The sequence below is a fragment of the Pochonia chlamydosporia genome, assembly GCF_001653235.2.
Source record: "Pochonia chlamydosporia 170 chromosome Unknown PCv3seq00012, whole genome shotgun sequence".
Taxonomy (NCBI): Eukaryota; Fungi; Ascomycota; class Sordariomycetes; order Hypocreales; family Clavicipitaceae; genus Pochonia; species Pochonia chlamydosporia.
This window is the reverse complement of record NW_019154047.1, coordinates 400,608-418,855: the sequence shown is the minus strand read 5'-3', so window position 1 is coordinate 418,855 and position 18,248 is coordinate 400,608. Positions and strand designations below refer to the sequence as shown.

Sequence of the window (18,248 nt, the reverse complement as noted above, 5' to 3'; positions counted from 1 at the left end):
CTGTGAATCACCCAGATCATCCTGAACATTACAAAATGACATAAATACTGATCCCCCTCTCCTAGGCAAATCCATCGAAATAAGCCCTTTCAAAGCTCGGCCGAATCCTCAAAATCTGTCCGTAAAACGCCTTCAAATTCGCCATTGTACATGCTCGCATAGCCTCAATCCTCCAAGGTCTCCATTGCATCGGGATGGGGAATTGATATCGATGACCCACCGGCTTGGGTGGCAGGAGGAGGAGGAGGAGGATCCCCGTCTGTACACAGATTAACATATACATATACAATGAGGGTATATTCATACCATCTACTAGTTTGCCCACAAAGTGGTCTGGTCTCCAAAGAATACTATTAGCGAAGGGCAGGATGTCATACTCCATGGCCGCCTTGACCAACTTCTGGTCGATCTTGTCTTCTTGAGTATAAGCACTCCGTAAGAGTGTTAATACCCGCACCGTAGCTGCCTTCAAAGCGTGGCGGCGGATACCGAATTCGTCTCTACAACCACTGAAGAGGCGTTCTACGTCAACTTCAGAGCCGGAGACAGAGAGAAGATCACGCGCCGCCGCAGCCAAAAGTGGCCACTCGTCCTTGTGTTCTTTCCACCACTTCCGTAAGAAGTCTGGAGACTTTGCAATAGACACGTCGAACCGTATTCGCGGAGTCGCTAGCCACCTTTCAAGCTCCGAAGTAGTGATTGCCGAGCCGTCCTCCGCCTCCTTCACCTTATTCATTTGGATGGCTTTCCATTGCGCAACGGAGACTCCGTGAGGACGCTTATCTAGTCTGGGTTGGCTCGGAGTTGAGTCTGTGGCATTCAATGTTGCTAGCTCCGGCCACTCCATTTTAAAATACTTCTTAACTTTAGCTATAATCTCGGAGTATTGATCCGGTATCATCATTTCTAATTGGTGAGTTTTATAGCGCGGATCCAGTATGTGAGCTGCAAATAGCATCATTTGATCGTCAAGCTTCTTCATATATGTAACGTGTTTTGCTTTGCCCTTTGAGAACGCGTTCCGAATGGACATATCAAGGTCTGTAAAGTCGCCAACCCCTTCGACTACATCATCAAGAAGAGCTTCCAAATCCCAATAGATGTCGAGACTTTGTGAGATTGACGGCATAACTTCCGAGACTTTCAGAGTGTGGTCTTTGAACGGCTTTAGGACCCTCCGTAATTGATAGAGAGCGACAATCTCTTCTGATGAGGGCAGGAGGCACTTAACTTGCGGGTGAGTATCAACGAACTCGGTATACTCTGCCTCAAACTCAAGGAATTGGTCAATCATGTCGTAGGTCGAATTCCAGCGGGTGTCAACATCGTAAGTTGGCTTCCGATAGTGCGTGCGGGGCATGCTTTTGAAGTCTTGCTCCCTCGGCCCAGATCTCAACATCCAGAGATTGAGGAGGCGGATTTTTGCAATCGCACTTCGACTAGAGTCTCCCGGAATGGTGTAGTTGTTGCTTTCATTCTCCTCATCCCACTTATCAAGCATCTTCTTGGCTTCCTTTGCGGTGCCTGCCTTGAGATCTTGCAGGACACCGTCACAAATGAGTGAGGTAATATGGGCTAGACAGCGGATCCAACTCTTCCTCCCATGAAAGCGCATGCGGGGCCTCCCTATTGGACTCACGTTATCGTCGAATTCGTTCTTGAGAGAATCGTAAAGCGACTGACAGAGCGTGCCGTTATTGCCGGCGTTGTCTCCCGTAATGGCGAGAAGCTTAGGCTTAAGCCTGAGCTCCTCAAGTGTCTTCTCAACAATCTCAGCTAGTTTTTCGCCAGTGTGAGACCCTTTAAGCTCAATAAACTCAATAACCTCCTCTCTCTCGTCAAACTCCGGCGTAATCCAGTGCGCAATAATGGCGAAAATAGGCACCCGATTCGGTGCTGTCCAAATGTCAAGGGTGAACGAGATGGTGGCACAATTGTACTCAAGCTCAATCTTCAGCTTCTCCCTGCGTTCAATAAAGTCTATATGTATATGATTGCGTAAAGTAATACGACTCTTATATACACAGGTTGTATTGTGAGCCAAGAACATCTCTTGGAAAGCAGGAGTCTCAATAATGGAGAAGGGTAGTCGGTGTTTTACAAACCACCGGCGTACAGACTCCTTGGCAGTGAGTCTTGCTCTCTGCCTAGGTCGACCGCTCCATGCGTCTGCCTCTGTATAGTCTCCTCCACCAATGGCGCGGCCATATCCATTGATCCGAGCATGGTGAGACTCCTTCGTAATACTGTGGGATTTTAAATGGTCTCCCATACCAGAGGTAACCCCCCTGCGGTTCGATTCAAGGACCTGGAATCTCTTCCGAAGAGCACAAGGATTTCGGAGGCACTCTATACAAGTCCACCGGAACTCTTGGAAGATCTTCGGTCCGTCCTTATACTCTGAGTAAAAGCTTCCGTCTATAGCCTCCCTCTGCATATACCAATAAACGTGGCTGTTCTTGTCTCTCTTCTTGCGAACATGCTTTTGCTTGTTGTCGGCCCACTTCTTGATAAGCTCCGCTTTCTCTTCAAGCGTCATATGACTAGTGCTCAATGGCGGCTCTGGTGTATCCGCGTCGGGCATATCATCATCTGACTCACAGTCAGGGTGGCCCGGGGGCGCGCAGACAATTGTATCTTCGAAGGCTGGAAGAGGAGATGAGGGAGCCGGCGTTGTGCTAGGATCAGGGCGCGCGCGGGGGGGATTCTGAGGGTTGAATTGAGGACGTTCGAGGCGGGCATAGTTCTGTGTTGGCATATTACGCCGAGTTCTAGGGGCGAAGAAATTCGCCGCGGCAGCTGTTTGGGATTGGGCAGGGGCCATACTATGATGTCTTAATTAGCTATCGGTCTGTACAGTAAGGTTATCGGATAAGGAGAGGTAGTTAAATGAGCAGTGAAGTTGTACCTGATCTCGGCTGAAGGACTCGAGAATCGACGCCTCACAGGTAATCAGAACGACACCAAATAATCCCGATGAAGCATAAGGGGTCGCCAGTCTCGAGACAGGGAGGGTCGAGGTTGAAAGTAATTAAGTAAAGGATACGGCATCAGGCAAAGTGTTCATTCAGGGGGTCGACTCGAAGCCGCTACCAAAGATATCGTGGCCGGAATTAAACGATGTCACGGTAGAAGGATCCCTCTATCATGTCGAAATCGCAAGGCATGGCCAAGTGAACGCGAACGGCGCGTCCAAGCAGCCAGTTGCCACGATATGTCCTTATCCTGCAGGTGTTTCGAGTACTTCTTGTTCATACTGGTTCATGTGGACAAGCAAGTAGCAGAGTCATACTGGGCTGAGCATTAGATAGGTCCCTAACAGGCTAGTAACAGCCTGCAAATCGCGAACTGACGCGATAAGTGCCATTTGCAATTGTTCGCGCAGCATTGAGATATTGAAGAATCTGAACGCGTTTTTCAAATCGCCTTGCCGGAGACTATCGAGTAGTATAAGTGTTGTATTGTGAATCCAAAATGTGGATAGTCGGCGTTGATGTGTGCGTGAAGTGTGGGTTTCCAGTAGCAAAATGAGGGAACTTTTTGACTGCCTTCATGACGTTGTGGCACCCCTTGAGCAAACCTTAAGTACCCATATCAAGACTTATATGGTTCGAATAAGAAAATCCAGAACATTTGAACGGTACTACCTTTATTGTGTGCATTACAAAATCACGCTGTTCATACGCTTCATGGTGTTTTTTGATATAGGGTGCCAAGATTGCGAAAGACTGGGGCATCAGCCATTGTTAGGATCGCTCTGCCAAAATATACGGACGCACCTAACTACCTTACTCTTTTATCGCCGGGAACTTGGCCAATGAAAGGTAGAAATACACATACACGTGACGCGGACCATTATTAGGCCGGTCTTCAAAAGCATCTTGAATGAAGCAAATGAAGGCTTGTATTATCCAATTCGATGAAGATGAAGACCTTACTGGATTCATCTTCATTCAATTCAAAGGTCTCGAGCTCGATTCGACTTCAAAATATTCAAATATCAGCCCTACTTGCGTCTCTACGAGGTTGGCCTGAGGTTCCAAAAGCATAGGCAAGGCTCGAACCCACTACACTGGATAGCCACGTGGACCACATATAAATGGCCCATCTCTATTAAATCCATCTCCTCAGCGCTCAGATTACATAATATCCATTACATTCGTGCTTGAAATGGATGTAATTGATGTATTTAGGTGTATTTAGGGTAGGTACGAGGATACTCTCCGACCCGGTATTTTCAGCAGTCGGCATGGTATATTTTTGCACGGAAATTGATCTTAAATCGAGACACTTAAAGACCCTGGCCAACAACGCCGATCACTCCACAATTCATCTTACATTCTCGGCATGGGGCAAGAGATTCCTCGAATCTCCTGCTGTTTATTTTACAATTTTCTTTCTACGATGTAGTTATGCCATTCGATATGCCAGTCCAGTCAGAGCAGCAGAAGCTGCTCGAAGACCGTCTGTTTCGCCATTTCAAAGGCTGGACTTGGTCAGAACGCGCACGTGATACTAGCTCCTGGGTTTGGGACTTTGGCTACGATATTCAACGGCATGGCACACGGAAATGGATCTGCAAGCGCTGCATCCAACTAAATCGGCCTAGTATCGCAAGTTTTGCGTCGTCAGGCCTTCAGAACGCCGCAAATCATCTGTGGCGTGAGCACAAAATACCAGCGCCAGCACGGGAGAAGAGGAGCACAGCACAGCTGAAGTCAGATGGCGCACTAGAACCGAAGCAGCCGACTATTGCCTCTGCTTTGAAACTGAACGTTGATAAGCCTAGGGAACAGACTATCGCGAATTGTTTCATCTCACGGTTTGATAAACAGCACTTCCAGAGGATGCTAGTGGAATTAATCGTGAGTAGCAACCAATCCTTCTCCTTCGTCGAGAACCCCGTCCTCCGAGAAATCTTCGACTATTTGAATCCGTCAGTTTCGATTCAGTGTGCCAACCTGAGCGGCAGTGCCATTCGATACAAGATTATTCAAGAATATAACCGCCACAAGCAGAGGGTTGTAGAAGTGCTGAGGAACTCCTCCGGACTACTCCATATATCATTTGATGGCTGGACGTCTCGAAATAAGCTCGCCCTGCACGGGATTGCCTGCTTTTTTAGAGATGAGCAGGATCGGCCATGCAAAATCATAATTGGGGTTCCAGAGGCTCATCGCCACTTCGGCTCAACCATTGGCGGAGAGGTTCTCGATGTCCTAAATGCTCTTGGTGTGCGTCGAGAGAAGATTGGCTATTTCACCCTGGACAACGCCGAAAACAATGATACGGCAATGGATGTTATCGGTGCTGAGCTAGGATTCAATGGCCGGCTACGCCGAGGACGTTGTATGGGCCACACAATTAACCTGTCAGCCAAGGCGCTCTTGTTTGGCAAAAACTCCGACGCGTTCGAGCAGCAATTATCAGGTGCAGAAGCTTTATCTGATGATGAATACGCTCGATGGCGTAAAAAAGGGCCTGTTGGCAAGTTACATAATATAGTTGTCGATGTGCGCCTTACCCATCGGCTACTCTACTTATTCAAAGAGGTCCAGAGAGTAGGCGGCTTCGCATCAAATCCTGTTCACATTGTACTAAGTTGACACATCAAACAGGAAGAAATTGATCGCGCCACTACCCTCAAACTTCGATCGAAGAAATCGCTCAAGTTAATCGTCGACAACGACACGCGCTGGCTGTCGCAACTCTACATGATCCGTAGGGCCCTGCGGTTAAAAACATCGATCGAACTACTATTGATCAGGTACAAGGCCCAGTGGGAAGATGAAAATCGGTCTAAAAAGACTGGTGAAGTAACGCAAGCCAAGTTGGCAAAAAAGCCACGCATCCTCCGTGACGAGAATCAGCTCACGGACAAAGACTGGGAGGTCCTCTACCATTTGGAGGCTATACTGACGGTCTTCGAAACTGTTGTGAAGACGCTGGAGGGCGACGGGCACATCCGTAAGCGCAAGCAGGGTTGGACCGGTTCCTACGGCAATGTATGGGACGTGGTGCTTGGGTACGAGCTGCTTCTTAACACTCTGGAAGAGTATAAAGAGCTTGCTGCTGGTTTTCCCGATGCAGAGTACTTGCGCATTGGAATCAACCTTGCTTGGGATAAGATGGATGAGTATTACCAACGGCTGGATGAGACGCCGATATACTATACAGCCATGGCACTCCATCCGGCTTATCGCTGGGACTGGTTTGATGAGACGTGGTCACATAAACCTGGTTGGGTGAAAAAAGCAAAAGAGATGGTTGCTGATGTCTGGTTGTCCGACTACGCCCACCTTGAAGTTAGGACTACCAGCAGCAGGAGTGACGACGAGCCACCAGCAAAGCGGTCTCGGTTTTTCAACCCGTTCGAGAAGAACAGTCGTCTGCCAAGCTCAACACCAGCCCACGCAAGCACTATAATGGGTGACGAGTACCAGGCGTGGCAGATGGATCGTGAGGCAGGTGACAGCAATGTTCGTGATCCAATCGGTTACTGGATTACGAAGAAAGGCAGATATCCGAGGTTATCCAGGATGGCCCTGGACTTCCTGACGATTCAGCCAATGTCAGCGGAATGTGAGAGGCTATTTTCAGCAGCTGGCAAAATGGTCTCGGCATTGCGTACAGACCTGGATGCTGAGATTATCGGAATCTGTCAGGTTTTACGTTCTTGGTATCGTGCAGGCCTCATCAAGAACCTGGATCCATTGCTTCACTCGCATGTTGAGACTCAACTGGATGGAGTTTACGCGACTCTGAGCGACAATGAACTGGCACTTGCCCAGTCCAAGTGGCTATTGGACGGCGAGGACAGCGCCAGCGAGGAAGGTGATTGGGCACCGCAGCAGGCGGGGGACGAGTTAGTAACAAAATGTGAAAGTGAGGCCGAATAGGCGTGATCCGGTGAACAGTCTCCAAAATGCATTTGTACATACATGTGTACATCCACTCCACTCAACTTGGAAATGATGCACATCCACCGAGTAGAGGTCTGATATGTAGCACATCCACTCGACTTGGCCCAAATGTGGATGGGTGTAGTGGTTTCGAGCCTTGAGCACATCCATTATACTTCACCCTGTTGCCTGATCTACTTCTATAAAAAGATGTGTTGATTTGCTAGTAAAAGCAAGTATAAATGTAAATACAATACAGTAACTACTATATAATAGTTACAATACCTATCTACATTATTTACACATAACTGCGCGTAACCGGCGGCACGCTCACCAGGCTCTACTCTCTCCGTCCTTCAATAACTATACGTACAATCCCCATAACAATACCTCCCACCATGTTCAAATGGATGACATCAGGTTGGACGCTTGGATTGCCAAACTTCCATGCTTACCCTCTGATTGCCTCGGCAATTTTCAATCCTCCATCTGCCCCGGCTATCGCTCTATATTGGGCGTCTAGTCAGCTAATGTCCTGGGCTTTCTCCGGAGCGGCCTCGTTAAACCTCGGGCAAGACCGTGTTGACCGTGAACGAAATGAACTACAGTTCGAAAAAAATTCATGCCACGTAGCAATATGTGGACCCTCTGGATGCGGCAAGTCGTCACTGCTCAACGCCCTGATGGGACTTCGGAATGGTAAAATGGGTTCAGCCCGTACAGGTACTGTTGAGACGACTTTGGAGCGCCAAAAGTACCGTGGCCATCCAAGCTTTCAGCCTCTCATATTGCATGACTGCCCTGGTGCCGGTACTCAACGTGTGCCAGCGGAAGATTACTACGAGACACAAAGATTGTACTTATTTGACCTGTTGCTGATTGTCCATGGGGAGAGACTGGGGCAGGTAAGTCAGCAATGAGAATTTTCACTATCGCATGAGCTACTAAGACAAGGTGACGATGCGCAGGTCGAGATTGACATTATTAAAGCCTGCATTCGTCAACGTCAGCGGTTTGTGATCGTACGCTCACGTTCGGATGAACTCATCCGGCGCATTGCGGATGACCAAGACCTCGAATCTGATGATGCCAAAAGGTCTCATGTACAGCTTAGCGTGGATGCAATCGTTTCTGAGTTGCAACGTGCTAAATTACCCGAGGAGCAGATCCAAGAGCTGCTTAGGTTTTGCGTCCTGCTAAACAAGAACGATCTGAGATATCTTACTATCACAGACCCTGGACAGTGGCCAGATCCGAGCGGAGAGAACGAAATACATGAACGCACGCTTGTTCAATATTTGAGGCAATTCAGCAGCAGTTTTAAAGTTTAGGCACTGCATTGCCTCTAGTTGACTCGGAAACTAGCCACTCATCAAAGCGACATTGGCTACGAATGGTCTAGGCGCAAAATACATGTATACTAGTGCTACGACATGGCATGTAACAGCAATGAGGCTGGATGCGGGCTTTCCGTAATGAACCAGGACACTGCAACATGTTCTACTATCTCAAGGTCAATGCGCATGCAGCCTGTTATATGTGGAGCGTCGAGGGGAATTTCGGGTGGATGCAATTTTTCTATACAATCTTTGACCTTTGACCGTGATTTTGGTGTTGGATGTTAACTGTGGTTATGTTGTGTGGCTTGCTCAAACTGATATATGTCTTTTGCACCCCGACTAGGTACTGCATTGTTCATACCGTCCCTATTTATGTTCAAACCTACAAGTATATTTCCTATCGAAAAATTTAATCATTGGTGCGGCACCTCGAGCAGTATATAGTTCAGAGAAACAGCGCGGGAAGAGCAATATGTAGTACCCGCTAAAATATGTCAAATACACATATCCGAGAAATTTGCCTCACTGCTTGTATTGGTCCGTGGAACCCCTTCTTTGCAATGTTGAGTGCTGAGGACTGTATGATTTTGAATGACAAAATACAACTTTGTTGTCATTGGAAAGCTGCCCCACATGTTTCAAGGGACCGTGTCGCCTTGATCCTGCAATTGTAACTGGCTCAGTTATTCTACCGTGCAGCAACATCAACCTAAATATTAGATAGTATTGGGCACGAGTGCCAGCAAGGTTCGACCCTCCAACAGTTTATATCGCGGCTATGCATGTACGTAAAAGCTGCCATAGGTTGCAACCCTAGAGGTCGAGAGGCCATGTTATCTGACGGGAAAATAGTTTGACAGTAAGAAAATACTCTTGGGATTTACCCCGCAGCTAAGAAGCTGATACTTTGCAATAATTCCTTTGATCTTGGCGATGGTGTTGTCACCCCCGGATGCCTGTCTGAGGCACTCCTGGGCCTATCCTTGGACCAGCCAATTTTGGGTCAGTGTGGCAATTGCGGACTGGGGAAGCTGGTGGTTCTATTTAGGGATTGGGCTGTGAACACAGGGCATGATCTGAAGCCAATCCAGTGCGGGAGGCGGGGTTCCAGGTCCAGACGCGCCACCGCGTCTAGTCGAACCTCAGTGACCAGACCGCAATTTCGTAACCTTACCGTTATCCGCCACATCATCTCACTTGTGCAATGCAAGTACGAATCACGCAGTGACACAAGGTGGCCAGCCCCGCCCAAACCCCTAAACCACCAGGTTTCTGTCCCGGACACGAGGATAATCGTATCATGGAAGGTCAAGAGGATTCGAGAGTTCGGAAGATGCTTGGTCGAACTGTTTGGGAGTTTTCAGAGCTCGATGAAATTTACCGCCGGGTGATACTAGACCGAAACCTAGTGCAAGACGAGATTGTCAGGATTGAAGAGGGCGATGACGAGCAGACTTGCAAATAAATAAATCAAATCAAATCCGAGGGTCAATTTGATTTGATTCAAGTATACTAGCTACGGATTTGATTTAATTTGATTTGGCTCCATCCCAATTTGATTTATTTGACTTTCATTTGGATATCTCTATGACCCCACTTTTCTCCCAAGACGAGATACACTGAGCGGCCCCTATAATATCGGCCTTCAGGCGACCTCTCTGCGCTGTCACCATTTGTCCTGTGAGACTGAAAATACGCTCTGGCTCAGAAGACATCGCTGGCACAGAAAAGAGATCAATCGCCATTCGTGAAAGGCGCGGATATTGACGCCTTCGGAGAAGCCAATACTGGATCGGATCTTCCACCAAGCAATCTCCCGGGTCAGTCGTTGCGATCCACTCAGCGTACTCGTCACGCATGATAGACGTTGAAGGAGCTGGATGAGTGCTGAGTTTTCGAACGGAAGTCATGAAGTCGTCCAAGTCAGTTGTCTTCCGCGCAACGGTCGGTTGTTCCGGTATAGCATCCTGTTCGACCGGCAAGACTCGATACTCATTCCACAGCTCTTGCACAGCGGCCCTACCTCTGTCCAACCAATCCGCGTGATCAGCCCATTGCGATTCCACCGTAGACCAGCGAAAAGCCGGGTGAAGAACAAGAGCTGCAAGGTATGCAGGACTATCTTCTGTGAGCGTGTAATATTGGTCCAACTTCATCCAACCGAGGTTGCAACCTATTCGTAGATATGGTTCCTCGTCTCGCTCGTGCTGCAGCTTTGACTCTTCCAGGTGCTTTAAAAGCCATTCCATTGTGAGCAAAACCTCCCAGACGGCTCCAAACTTGCCATCTTTAGGGCGGCCCTCAAGGCGCTTGGTCGCTATCTTCAATGGTTTTAAAATGGCGAGGTACTCTGCGATGACTGACCAATCTTCGGCAGTCATCTTGTCGTCAACAATCGTGGGCTTCTTGCGGCTCTTCTTCGGCAGCGGTTTCGCCCCATTTCGAGTCCTCCTCGACACATACTGGTTCCATTCTGTCACTTCTGCCTGGACTAAGGAATCTAGTGCATTTCGGAGCTGATAGCCTCGCTCCATCATGGCTTCAGACGAGTTCCACCGAGTAGCGTTATCCGTAATAACATCGTAGGTCGTTTGATTCTCCAAGCTTAGGGCTGTATTTTCGATAGACTGAAGCCTGTGAAGCTTCTCGATGCGTTGACCAGACCTTTGCACCCAGTGAACAATATTATGAAGCTTTCCTATAGGCCCCTTTGCCCTCCAGAGCTTAACCTCATCCTGGATTTCTTTCTCCGCCTGGCAGTCCTCCTCAAACGCGTCAGCGTCTGTCCCAAAAAGAATAGATCGAGCAACGAGATTGATAATATGACCACAGCAGCGAAGCCGCCTATGCTGTTTCTTGAATCCCAATTCAGAACTCAGGTGCTCCAGACATGTGTCATTGCTCTCTGCGTTATCTGTCACAAAGTACCCAATACGACTCTCAAAGCCGTACTCGTGGATTATTTCGCTGACTCGATCGGCTAGATTCTCGCCGCTATGGCGGCCTTCTATCTGCGGCAAGCCCAGAAGAAACGTACGAAAGCTACCTTCATCATCCAGAAAGTGGACGGTAAGGCCAAGCAGGGACTTAAATTTGCGAGAGGACCAAGCGTCAAACGAGACGTTGATGCGGCTTATCGATCGGCCGAGCAATTCTACCACCACACCTTTGTGTCGGTTGAAAGATTGAATAATCCATTCACGAACCGTCGTGTGGGTGGGAAGACTTCCCGAGTCAATGATGGCACTATTTGCGTACGCCATAAGCTCGCGAAAATAGGGACTTTCGAGCTTGTGGTACGGAATGTTATCGCAAGTCACCCAGCGAACAAGCAACTGCTGAAAACGAACCGGCTCGAATGACGCTATGAATGCGTTCATCACGGCTTGTTCCTTTGGCTGACGAGCATTCAGATTGACCATGTCAAAGATGGTTCGTTGCTTCTTTCCTCGAGGTGGTATCTGCCCGTCTCGGTCGACACGATGGACGTCTGCCATGTGGCTGTTCGCTTGGCTCGTCGATGCGGCGTCGTACATATGAGTCGTTATGGCTTGCTTTCGGTGGCAGAGCTTGCACACCCAAAATCGATGGCCAGAGCTATCATCTTCAACGTCGTACCCATACTCCCACACCCAGCCAGTGCGTGGCCTTTTTCGGGGTCTACTGATAGAATAGCCTGAGAGGCGATTCCAGTCAATTCCCTCATAGCCAACGCAGTCAGAGGAGAAAGTTGCATTGTCCGCTAGCTGTTTCACGATCTCCGATGCACCGAGGTCGAGGGAGCTAGCCGGGTCGCTGTAGCTGTTGTCTTGCAAGCCTGGCAAGGATGTGGGTCCGCTGTCGGTACTACCGGGAAAATCCATGCCAGGTCAAGAAGCAAATCTCGCAGTATTGCATTCGAATGATAACAGAAGCTCCTCCAAAACTACTCCATGATCTCCGCGATGTCAGCTTGCGCTGCACGACGCGATGAAACGCGCCCACTGGGATTCCGAAGGCAACGCGTCGTGGGAAAAGCAAAAAGCAAAAGCGAAGTTCGTGGCACGGGCCATTTGAATGTACGTTACACCAGCGTGGGCTGTGAACGAGGAAGAGAGGCTACCCTAAGGAGTTATTCAAATGACTATTCAAATATCCAAATAAATCGAGCCCTCGGATTTGATTTGATTCAAGTAATTTAAGGTCAGATCTGATTTGAATAAATTTGGATTTATTTGATTTGATTTGAATAAATTTGAATGCCATTTATTTGTTTGCAAGTCTGCAAAGTAGTGCCACTTTCTATGAGGACTGAGGACAATGGCTGCAACATATGCAGATGAACGTTCTGTAAGAGTGTAATACGCGTCGAGTTTCGCCCACCCAGCCTCAACGCATGGCGCCATGAATGCGTCATTTCCGTATTCGATTCGTGCAGCCTCAAATTTACTAAGCAGGAAGTCCATCATCGGCAACGTTCGGTCAATCCTATGCGCGTGACCTTCCGTAGCCTTGGTTGCATCAGCGAATGATTTGAGGAAATTGCAAACTTTTCTCAGCTCAACCCAGTCTTGCTCTGAAAGGGAGTCAAGCTTCAGGTCCTTCTCCTTGGAACAAAAGTAATCAATTTGATCTGCAAGTTCGATAGCTCTCGCGGTCATATAGTACTTGGAGTTCCACCTTGTATCGTTGTCGCGAAGAAGTCCCTTCTTGTCGCTGATCTCTTTAAACCTCTGTATACGTTGGGGACTACACCGGATAAAAACAACGATGTTGTGGAGCTTGCCAAGAGGACCAGCCTTCCTCCATTTCAATATATCAGATTCTGAAGGTTTGACATATTCGCTCGTGGTCTCCTTCTTGATCTTATTTTTCGTAGGTGCTTCCACTGGTGCCGCTTTTGGAAACATAAATGCGTGTGCTGCCCAAGGGTGTAAACCACTCAACTCAACCCACAAATTGCTTCAGTTGCGTTGAGTTGACCTGGTCAACGAGATACAGCCGTGGATTGACAAAATGTGTGCCTAATGGACATTGACGTCCATCAGTTGACTGATTAGTCATTCAGGCTGTGGCCATTTTCCCTCTCTCATTCACTACTTGTACTTCTAATTTTGCGATCACGCGGTGTCGTCTACCTCATCAGAGTTATCACCCGAACTCTCCCCCCATCGGTATCTTCTACGGCTCCTCACCGTCAACAGTCTCAACGGGAAGAAGCAGTACGTCTAGGTCGTCGATTACCCCAGCTCTCAACCACGACCGTAGCACTTGGCACATTCCTATGATATCAGCATCAAGCCGGCTTCGCAGTGGTGTTACCATGCGTCCCGCTGCCGCAAACAATCTCTCACACTCAGCTGACATTGGCTGAATCGTAAGGAAGTCCAGCGCCATTCGCGACAGGCGTGGATATCGTCGTCGGCGCTCATGCCAGTACGTTATCGGATCTCTAATGTCGCTGTCCCCATCCTCTCTCGATGACTGCCATATTTCCAGTTCGTCAACATCCACATCTATGCGAGCGGGCGACGACCCTTCCTCTTTAACCCTGCCGCATCTAGAGACTGGCCGAGTGCGTTCACAACACGCCTGAAAAGGGTTGTAGTACTTGCGCTGCCGCTTAGCTGCCGGTTCGTGGACCACGGGGCTTGAGTCTATTTGCAGGTTGCGATATTCCGTTTCCCACACTTCTCGAACCATTTGCTTCGCCTTCGTCACCCATTTCGTATTGTCCTTCCACTCGTTCTCGAAATATCCCCATCGGAAAGCCGGATGCAGGGCCAAAGCCGTATAATAAATTGGTGTCTCGTCCAACGCGCAGTAATACTTGTTCAGCTTCTCCCATCCCAAGTTGATGTTAATTCTGAAATGCTCCGGGTCAGGTATTCCAGACGCAAGCTGCTTATACTCTTCGAGGACCTCTAGAAGGAACTCAAATCCTTGAATGACTTCCCACACATTCCCGTAGGAGCCCACCCATCCACCTTTGCGCTTGCGCTGCTGACCATCGCCTTCTAGAGTCTTGACGGCATCTTCGTAGAACCCAAGAAGTGTAGCGAGATGCTCAAGGACGGTCCAGTCATGAGCCGTCAACTGGTTTTCTTCCAAGCAAATCCGCGGCTCCTTGGCCGACTTCCTTAAAATGCCTGTCCTCTTTGACCTGTTATCTTGCTCCCATTGCTGGCGATGCTTCAATATAAGCTGCTCAAGGTATGGACGGAGAGTAATGGCTCGCCTTATCACAGGGTGGTCATCGATACGATCGATACGATACGATACGATATCGATATCGACGGGCGATATCGTCGATATCGTCGATATGGATGCGCAAGTAGAATCTACGGTCACTCACTGTGGGGATCAAAATTATTCCCAAAAATAAGGTACCGATTCCGCTAAGTCATTGCTGGAGTTACATCGACATCGGTTCACTACACAGTATGAACTGTGCAACACAATAAAAAGGAAGTGCAAGCCTGTTGCCTCCGCAACAAGCCTTGTCCTATTTTTAGAGTCCGAAATTGCGATTTACAAATAAAATTACCCTATTAAGGTTGCTCCAATTTCGGATATATTGTAATCGATATCGATTTCGATATCGATATCGGTCGATACGATATTGATCGACGATACAAATCGATATACTTATCGATGACCACCCTGCCTTATCATATATAGTTGAGAAAGCCATCGTGTATCGTTGTCAATGATTAGATCGAGTGTCTTGCTTGCTCTGACCCTAACATCAGCCGACATGTCGAATTCTGACCGCTGTATACTTCGCAGGAGATAAGTAAGCTGATCCGACCTCCTAATATCTACGACTAGATTGTGCAACTTTCCGACGGGTCCCTTGCGCCGCCAAAGCGTGTGCTCTGCCTCAGATAAGGCTGCTGCACCTGACAGCTGCTCTTCAAACGCCTCAACGTTGTGGCCAAAAGAAGAGCTTTCGCGGAGAGGTTTAGAGTGTGGCCAAAACAGCGGCCACGCCTCGTCGATCCCATGAAGCCAAGCTCGCCACCAATTACTTCCATCGCTTTGTCATTGCTCTGTGCATTATCTAATGTGAAGTACCCAACCCTATCCTTAATTCCATACGCGTCAAGGACGTCAAGTATTTCTGCCGCAATATTGTGCCCAAAATGGCGCGTTCGCAGCTCAGGGACGCCAAGCACTAGCTTTCGCGGCTGACTGTTCTCGTCCCGAAAGAAGCAAGCAACTCCGTACAGACTGTGTCTATTCCCTGACTTCCATCCGTCAAATGAGACATGAATCAGGCCCGATGACTGCCGCAAAACCTCTGCAACCTTACTTTTATGTGTTTCGTAGGCCGAGAGAACTTTCCGGCGAATAGTCGGCCTCGTAATGTTGGCGTCGGTTATCTTCACAAGGGGATTGAGATATTCGAATATTCTTCGCAGTCTTCCTTGTTCACAAACAGTAAAAGAGTGATTCTCCTCAATGATCCATTCGAGTAGAAGTCGTTGGAAGTACTTCCGGTCGAAGCCTTGAACGAGCTTATTCGCAATGTCTTGCTCGCGTGGGAGCCTTGTATCGAGTTTCATCACATCAGCAATAGACCTCTGGTCCCTGTTCCTTACCTTTTCTGCTTGTTTTTGAGCCGACGATTTTGTCGCCTCGCCGGGTGCGCATATTCTGTGATCCTTGAACAGATGAGCATTCGCGTTCTGAATGCCCTTTTCCGCAAAGCTCCTGGGTATTGGACGCCTGCTTTGGATGCAACGTTTGCAGACCCACCGACGATTACCATTGGCACCCTGGATATCAAAACCAAAGTCCCATACCCAAGAGGAAGTGTCTCGTACACGTTGTGACCAAATGTGATCGGGGAAACGGCGCCAAAGATATTGGTGGTCCGGGGCTTGAATTGGTGATTCCGATCGCGCGCTCGGGGCAGGCGTTGCTAGGCATGAATCTGCGGGTGTTGTGCGAGACAACGTTTCGATTCCATTGCTCAACCATGGTGTGGCAGATTCCATTACATCGAACTGTGGCGAGAAGCACTGTTTGCGATGCTTCAGCTTCAGTCGGAATCAGAGAACACGCTCAACCCATTAAAGTCGCGGTCGCGAGGTCGACAGGTCGCGTTTGGGCTTGAGGCTTGACCTCCTTGGGCTTAGCGCGGCAGCAATGGCCTGGCTGAAAGGTTGGGTTAAGGAGTGAAGCCGTCAAAGCCGATGCTCCCAGCGAACCTCCTACCCTAAATCAACAGACTTCAACTGTTCAACTGTTCAATCAACTGAACATTATTATGGATTGACAAGTTAGGTAATCAGGCCTGCAGTTGATTGAGTTGAGTTGACGTCGCTGGTCAATTAGGTCAACCCGGTTGAATAACGTTGAGTGGTTTCCACCCTTGGTGCTGCCAGATTGATAGTATTGTCGCGTTATGCGGTTCCAATTCAATTTTTACTACGCTGAAGATGCAGTTCTTGATTCAATAGCCTGTCAATTGCTTGTATATCTGAACTTGTTGTCCTCCTCTTGCCAGAGGGATTCACGTCATTTATCTTAGCAAAGAAGCATTATTTCCAGCCTTCTAATTATTTCCAAGTGGCTGGCAAGCCTCTTCACCTTCTGATATCCATGATTTTATGACATCCAGCAATTACTCCAAGTCTGCTTGTTCAATCAACAGAGGCAGCCTTATCCGACACCACGGGCCCCGAGCAAATTTCGACCTCGCGCCACGCCTCGGAGCACAAGCACTTGCAACATACCTTATAGTCCACAGCTGGCCTAGTTGAGTCCACGTTTCTCTATCAATCCCCTGGTCGCAGGGCTCGGGGTAGGGAACGAAAAGGACTTGCCAGTTGTTGTATGTTGAAGAGGCTTTACCAACGATGGATGCATTGTCCCCCCCCCGTGATCGTTGTTGCATCAAACTTTACAGGAGCTCGCAACGTCATACACTGAATTCAATGCCTCGTAATTTGCGGAGCTCCAATTATGTATCCCAGGTCATCATCGCATGCCAGAAAGCTTCTCATAGGAGCATAGTTGCTGATGCCCTGGTTGATCCACAAAACTCAGTCGTGTCTGCTACAAACCCAACCAAGACACAACGCCAGTGCCAGGGACACTGGCTTCCCAGAGCCTTTTGGTGAAGGAATGCTTTGTTAAGCAATCCGATGTTTTTGCCAGTTAGATCACGTACACCACTGACTATCACCAGGTCCCAACACCACTCTCCCACACCCCGAAGCTGACTTGTCGCCAAATGCAACTATCTCCCACGATGACATTACTGCTGATCGAGCTCCGAAGCGTCACATATTGCCTCTCATAGGCGAGCGCGAGATGACACTCAGCCACGGAATAATACTCCCTAGAGGGAGAGGGACCCGAGCCGTCAACATGGACCCTGATGGTGTCAGCACCTAAATAACTGGGGCTGTAACATACCGGGGAAGATATGTCGTTGAATGTTGTTTGGCGGCCGTGATATTTTATACAAAAATAGCATCACGTCTACCACTCCGGGTCCGTGTCAAGTGATATGATCCGAGTGACTCGAGTGACCCGAGTGACCCAAGTCTGAGCGACAAATGGGAAATCAAGTATTAATGACGATCAATGGCATCGCGATAGAGGCGTTATTTGACCACCGTACTGTCGTTGTCGCATACCTGATGATATCAGAATAGTATGGAGTAAATTGTACCGGTTTGGCTTGAGAATGCTATGGTGTTCTGTTTTGCATTTATAATTCTCCGACAAGACCCACTGCAATTCCGCTATCTGGTCTATGATTCTCATTGTATAGCTGGTTTTTGTTTTGACACTCTTGATGCCTTCACAAAAAGATGAGCAAAATCATACGCTAAAAGTTTGCGTAACAATCATTTAGTTCTCGTATGATTCCACCCTTTATGTAGGAATCCAAGGGAACAACTTTCGTCTTTTCGGCCCGTCAAACGTTGGGTTTTGAATCTTTGGAGGTGTTTCCGTGTTTCTGTTCATTTGTCGGATAAGAATTGCCTCTGTTGATAGAACAAGCAAA

At 48.4% G+C, this 18,248-nt stretch overlaps 5 protein-coding genes across 5 annotated transcripts in view; 2 read left to right on the top strand and 3 right to left on the bottom strand.

Annotated features, from left to right (window-relative positions):
* Positions 1–164: 164 nt before the first annotated feature.
* On the bottom strand, positions 165–2,824 carry VFPPC_11895 (hypothetical protein; the record flags this gene model as incomplete). Its single annotated transcript, XM_018289944.1, has 2 exons — positions 165–259; positions 307–2,824. 2 exons carry the CDS (start codon positions 2,822–2,824, stop codon positions 165–167), a joined length of 2,613 nt encoding a protein of 870 aa, XP_018137036.1.
* Positions 2,825–4,424: 1,600 nt separating this feature from the next.
* Positions 4,425–6,899, top strand: VFPPC_11897 (restless-like transposase; the record flags this gene model as incomplete). Its single annotated transcript, XM_018289945.1, has 2 exons — positions 4,425–5,561; positions 5,619–6,899. 2 exons carry the CDS (start codon positions 4,425–4,427, stop codon positions 6,897–6,899), a joined length of 2,418 nt encoding a protein of 805 aa, XP_018137037.1.
* Positions 6,900–9,813: 2,914 nt separating this feature from the next.
* VFPPC_11900 (transposase) lies at positions 9,814–12,105 on the bottom strand (the record flags this gene model as incomplete). The annotated part of the gene is made up of 1 exon (XM_018289947.1): positions 9,814–12,105. One exon carries the CDS (start codon positions 12,103–12,105, stop codon positions 9,814–9,816), a length of 2,292 nt encoding a protein of 763 aa, XP_018137039.1.
* A 1,297-nt stretch (positions 12,106–13,402) lies between these two features.
* On the bottom strand, positions 13,403–16,224 carry VFPPC_18308 (restless-like transposase; the record flags this gene model as incomplete). The annotated part of the gene is made up of 2 exons (XM_022429941.1): positions 13,403–14,562; positions 15,129–16,224. 2 exons carry the CDS (start codon positions 16,222–16,224, stop codon positions 13,403–13,405), a joined length of 2,256 nt encoding a protein of 751 aa, XP_022285069.1.
* A 151-nt stretch (positions 16,225–16,375) lies between these two features.
* The window catches only part of VFPPC_18307 (reverse transcriptase), a gene marked incomplete at both ends in the record, with an annotated part of 3,716 nt that continues 1,843 nt past the window's right edge, over positions 16,376–18,248 (top strand). The window contains one exon of the mRNA XM_022429940.1: positions 16,376–16,391. Within this exon, the coding sequence (XP_022285068.1) occupies positions 16,376–16,391 (16 nt within the window). The remainder of the gene's footprint in view (positions 16,392–18,248) is intronic.